Source organism: Podarcis erhardii, assembly GCF_964252035.2.
Source record: "Podarcis erhardii genome assembly, chromosome: 1".
Taxonomy (NCBI): domain Eukaryota; kingdom Metazoa; phylum Chordata; class Lepidosauria; order Squamata; family Lacertidae; genus Podarcis; species Podarcis erhardii.
This window is the reverse complement of record NC_138497.1, coordinates 15,598,846-15,604,845: the sequence shown is the minus strand read 5'-3', so window position 1 is coordinate 15,604,845 and position 6,000 is coordinate 15,598,846. Positions and strand designations below refer to the sequence as shown.

The 6,000-nt window shown below is 42.7% G+C and overlaps 1 protein-coding gene across 6 annotated transcripts in view; it reads right to left on the bottom strand.

The window, feature by feature from the left end:
* Nucleotides 1–1,104: 1,104 nt before the first annotated feature.
* Nucleotides 1,105–6,000, bottom strand: part of CDC42BPB (CDC42 binding protein kinase beta) — a 95,994-nt gene continuing 91,098 nt past the window's right edge. For all 6 annotated transcript variants that reach the window (XM_081857930.1, XM_081857931.1, XM_081857933.1 and 3 more), the window contains one exon: nt 1,105–3,086. In XM_081857930.1, the coding sequence (XP_081714056.1) occupies nt 2,955–3,086 (132 nt within the window). In that variant the 3' untranslated portion in view covers nt 1,105–2,954. The remainder of the gene's footprint in view (nt 3,087–6,000) is intronic.

The window sequence follows — 6,000 nt, the reverse complement described above, 5'->3', positions numbered from 1 at the left end:
GCATTTGGACTTGAAAGGAGTATGTTTGAGTACCCCTTAGGCTCTATTTTTAAGCATGGAGGGCTGGCTGGAAAAAATATGGATCCTGTTGGGCCGAAGCCCCTCCAAAATTTGGGGTTCAACATTAAGGACTATCAAAAAGGCCGGCAGAGAGGAACTGAAAGAGATTTAAAAGCCTCGGATGTGAGATCTCCAGGCTAAACAAGATATTGAACTGATGAACACTTGTTGGGGACTGAAACCGGGAAGGGGGTGGGTGGAGTCTGGGAATCCAAAGGGTATAATTATAACTTGCTTTGTTTTTATTTTGTTTTGCTAGTTGTTTGGAACTGGGGAAAGCCGTGGAAGGGAAATTTTGGTCGACTTTAGGAAAATTGTTTAAGAATGAGCAACGATGTTTAAGTATTGATGTTTAAATTTGGATAATAAGGATTTGCTGAATTAATAATTTAAATTGGAATACAAGAAGGGGAGGTGTGAGGAGGTCTGAGAAATAAGTTAAATGAAAATAAGTAATTGGAATTTTATGTGTTTTTAAATGTTTTTTTCTCTTTTAAATTTTGGATTTTTGTATTTTTGTTTTTGTTTAATTGTTGTTTTCGTTTGTTTTTATTGAAAATGCCAATAAATATTCATTAAAAAAAAGAAAAGAAAAGTGCTTTCCATTTGCACTGAGGAAAACAAAAAGGTTAATCAAGACTATTAATACCACTCTCATCTAGCTATTATTTCCAAGACAAGCTGCCTGCTGTCTACTGCTCTGATCTGGCCTCAAGTCTACTGGATGACCCTTGGGCCAAAGGAAAAGAGCAACAGAACATCAGCAGCAATTACCACTCTTTCTGCAATCTCTAGTAAGGAACTGAAAGACTGCGGCAAGCTGCAGGAAGCAACTTCAGGTGCTGATACATTTCTCGTCCTCAGAAGACCACTTAAGAGTTGCTGTTTGTATCGAGGTTGCGTATTTAGTTGGCTGAAGGTGAAACACAGAACACAGGGTTGTTCTTCCCCTTTCAAATCATGTCCTGGTGACTTTCAAATGAACCAGACAGGTATGAGAGGCCAATGCATGCTTGTCCAGAGAAGGAAGACAGGAGCTCCGGGTACTTTTTAAAACCTTCCTCTTCTGCTTTATTGACAAGTAAATTGTTCAAAAATGTTCTCACAATTCAATAATTACAAAGACTTCAGACTTACATTTAAAAAAAAAGGTGTAAAAACCAGAAAACCCCAAAAGCAGTAGTGTCCAGCTCAAATTGAGCTTCATTGATCAAGAGTCTGAGAAAAGAGCAAGTATTGTCAAACACTTAACGTAACAGGATTAAATGTTGACTAGAGCCACTTGATTTAAAACTAGGGATAAGTGCATGTCCTATACAGTGTTTCAGGAAAGAGTATTAGCCATTGGTATAGCATTAGCCCATAGAAACCAGATTTTTTTTTTTTTTAAACAATTGACATCCAACTGTCATCAAATTGGCACAGAAGGCACACTAATGTGACAATGACAAACTGGATATGCCAGCCACAGAATTAATTACACACGCATTTTTAAATGAAACATGATCACAATTCCCCCGCCCCCCGGGAAGGGGGTGTGGAGAGGTGGAGGTGGGGAAGAGGGAAAATTACTAAATGTATAATACATGGAAGCATGAGATTAAATATACACGCAATATGTCACCGCTGCACATGGGCCGTAGCAAAATATACAGGAGTGTGCTGTGCATTTTTCCTTTTTTCTCTACATGATCAATACTTTTGATTAGCAATCATGGGGTCTTCATGCAGGCGAGGATACAATGAACTGGGGAAGGTGGTGGTGGGGAGAAGATGAGGCACCCTCATATACACATCCTTCAACGTTTCCACTTTGGTTACCAATCAAGATAGACCGATGGTTTAAGTACTACTACACAATCCCTTTGCATAAGCAGCCTTCAAGGGAGCGATCCCAAGAGAACGCTCCCTAGCGTATTTTATTTTATTTTATCTTAATGTAGTGTATCTTTAACACTGGAACAAAAGCAAAACAAAAAGAGGAATTACAAGAATGTCCGCGAAGGTGGTAGCAGGAAAAGCAAAGTAAAACCTGTTTCACAGCAGTCTTTTTTTCTTTTCATCTTTTTTTTTAAAGCCCTGCCCCGGCTAATGATGAACTGAAGAGGTCTAAAAAAGCAGGGTAAGGATAAAATGTTACCGGCAATAGTTTTATGTACATGACTAAAAAGTTGGGAGAAGGACATTTACAAAGCTGAGAATGTATGTAATGGCTAAATAAGTTAAAAGGCCACAAACTAGAACCTCGGTTTTGAAGTTCCTGACATATTTCTACTGATGCTGGGAATGGCCCTACAGCTTCCTATCATTCTCCTAAAACTTGAAAAAACACACAACCAGAATATATTTAGAATATATTTAGCCAAGGATGCAACTAGCCTGCTTTTATAGCCTGCTTTTTACTTCACACTCAAAAGGACCATTTCCCCCCCCCTAAAAGGATTTCCTGTTAACGAGACATTACATCATCCTATAGAAAAATATTCCTGACACCGCACTGTAGTAAAAAAAACAACTACCAGCGACTCTTCTCTATTTTCTTTCCAACTTAAATATGAAGACTGTTTACCAAAAGCCTGTAGTGTATGTCACATTAATATCACGTCTGTGCAGAAATTGATCCACCATAGGGTTAAGAACAAACAGTTTTGCATAAAAAACAGTAACAACTTGATCCGTGTCGTAATAAAGAACTCGCTCCTCCTTTTTTTTATTCTCCCAAATCTAGACCTCTAACTATAGAATTTACTTTTGTGAAACACTAGAAATTCAGTATCAAGTCTTGGCACAGTTGCTGGAGACGGGCCTCCTGCTCTTGAATACTCGGTGGAGTAGCTGCTCCTGATGCCGATGGTCCTGAACAGGATTTGGGGAGGGAGGGGGGAGCCGTAGTGTTATGCATCACAGGTCGACTGGTCCAACCCGTCTAGCGTCAGCTGATTCCTATGTGGGGAGTTGGGACTTGGGGGCCCGCTTGGGTTCGAGCTGTTGGAAGGAGTCGAGTGTTTGGTAGAATCTGAGTCAGGCTGCAAAAAAAAAAAAGAAGGGGGGGGGAAATACTGCATGTCAAGCGCCTGAAACCATTAGGATGCTTCTGATGGGAGACAGAGGCAGTGCAGCAAGAGCTCCCGAAAGACCTGGGCCCAAATTGCACCTATTAGTGTGGACAACTGGCTGACAGTGTGATAAGAGGGAAGGGAGAAACAGGAAGAGGAGGAAGGATGAAAAGAAAGCCTGTCTTCTCAGCATAGTCCTATTGTGGAAGGCCTGCCAAGTGTGGTGTTCTCAGGGGCTGTCCGAGAGCAAATCTTCTGAGCCATTTAGATGGTCTTGGGGGAAATTTCCCAGAGTTTCTGGATTTGAGGGCAGGGGACCCTCAACCCAACCTGAGGAGAGCTTTGAAAGACTAGCCCGTCTCTACCATCTTCAGTCAGAAGACAGAGCTCATCATTTCCCAAGTCCTTGCACAGAGAGCATCCAGCCTGCTGTCTTGATAAACATGAAGCCAAAATGGGAGGAAAAGTGTCCTAGGAAGCGGCTGCAGAGGGAAAGAGAAACGGCGGGGTGAGGAGTGTTCAGCACAAACACCCTCCATAGATCCTTCTGTGCTTTATGCTGCAGCCTTCCTACTTTAGAAAGGTTTGAGGCAAAGTCAATTAAAAAGGCAGGCTTGGAACCTAAGACAAATCCTAAGCTCATGGAAGGAAAGTTTCCTGTCTCTTTCTCCCCCAGAACTCCATCCCACGTTGTTCAGGATGGTGCCCTGATGCTTCCAGAGAGGCTTCTCAAGGGTCACAGATTGCTGGAGAGGAGAGGAGAGGATGAGAAGCCTTCCTTCTGTTGTTTGAACTTCTCTCGGGGTCCAAGCCATGAATGTGATAAGCAGCAAATGTAGTTTGGGTCTCAGCTTGTTATGGAACTCCGATTAGTCTCTCTCTCTCTCTCTCTCTCTCTCTCTCTCTCTCTCCCTCTCTCTCTGGGGGGGGGCATAGCAGCACCTCTTTCATCCACAGGGAGAAAACATAATGGGCATACATTCACCCCCACAGGTGGGAAAGGAGTGGGGCAGGATTGGACAATATTAAAGGCAGTGTATCCATCTCTCTTCCTGCTCCTGACAGCAGCCTTGGATGGCTGTTTTACATTAAAAGCAACAACAGCAACACCCCACCACCACAAACCCCAGATAGGGGAAAGGATCACTCGGTTGTGAGTAGTGAGTAGCTTGGAAAAGCAGGGGCAAAGACCGTTATGTAAAACAGCAGATGAATTTGTCCACCGGTTATTTATGTTATGTCCCTAACAGGAAAAAAAAAAAGAAAAAAAAAGAAAGAAAGAAAAAAGAAAAAGAAAATGAAAAAGAAAAGAAAAGAAAAGAAAAGAAAAAGAAAAAAGAAACTGAAGGTTTCTGACTGCAAATGGTGTCAGGGAAGACACAAATGGCAGCCCAAAATGAGGAATTCACTGGACAGTCAGTTGCGCTTATCCAGCCAGTGTTATTTTCTAGATTTGTTGCTGATGGCTCTGTGGTGTAGCCCTTCCCTTTTCACTTCAGCCATTTGCTTGGACATTTTCCCAGCATTTTGGAATGCAGTTAGCTCTTTGCAAAGTACAGCAGAACTGTTGCTGCGCCAGCCCATTTAATTGGGGGAAGAAGAATTTATATTTAGCCAACAGATTAAAAGGCGTTATCACTGAGAGATACCATCAGCAAGGTTTTGCTGTGGGTGTAAACAGCAACTTCAGACAATCATTTAGGCAAGATCTGTTAAGGGAGAGCTGTGGCAAGGCAAGGAGCCACCAAGCAAAATGACCCCGAGTTTCACAACACAATGTTGATATACAGGCAATAGCTCACATGCTCTGATCTTAACTATTGTAAGGATAAACTGAAAATGCCACCTCAAAACCTGACACTTATGGCAACCTGCTGGGCAATTCTTAGGGCTGCAGCTGCAAGCTTTGCCTCTTATTTGGGTCGCCAGGATGGAGTCTGCAGCCGTGTGGTTTCTGCAGTCCTCATGGGGCAAAATCAACAGAATGCTGACCCAAGGTGCAGATGGCAGAAATTTAAAAAAACAACAACCACACACCAGTGACAGCCCACAGCCCAAAGGGTGCTGGATCTTTCCACAAATGCGGCTCTCTCTAGTGCAGTATTCAGTAGGAAAGTGGCAAGGGTCAACAGATATTTGGGGAGTTTTTAGTAGATGCTTTGAAGCTCACTTTCACCCTTTCATATGCACCTTCCCGACACATGCTTCTTTCCCCCATGACACCCACCAGGCACTATTGTATATTTAAAGGTCTTTTTTATTCCACCTCTCTCAAAACTGGAAGCGCCTCCATTAATGGAAGGAACAGGTGGGAAGGAATAGGAGGGTGAGGGAAGCAGATGACAAACATGACCCTCAGAGCCTGATGCAACTGGACTGCCTCGTCCGCCATGGGCAAACTGGAACATAAGATGCCAGCTCCTGCTCCAGCCTGTCTGTTTTGCTTTGAGCATGACATTTGTGGCGTACCCTGCATTTTATAAATACTATAAAGCACTTTCATGACTACAGTTGAAAACTGACATATAAATATACTACCTTAAATTTTGTTTACTATTGGCCGTTACTTTAGTCCCCAATGGCTCCTTCACTAACAAAGAGGCTACAATCACTACATATTCATAAAACAGCCTCGTCACTGCCACTGCTAACAGCGCTAGAGGGTATCGGAGGAGGAGGAGAAGGAGAAGAACAGATTTAAAAGCTGCAGGCTTCTTAAAAAGGTCCAGCCATCCAGCGACTGCTGTATTAGCATTCTATGATACAACTGCAAAAATAATTTTGCAAGAGATGGAAGGAAAGCATTTGTGCGAACCCACAAATTAGGAAACCAGTGCATGGCTATGTTTGCTCCTGATGTCAGTCTCAGAGACATCTTCCACTG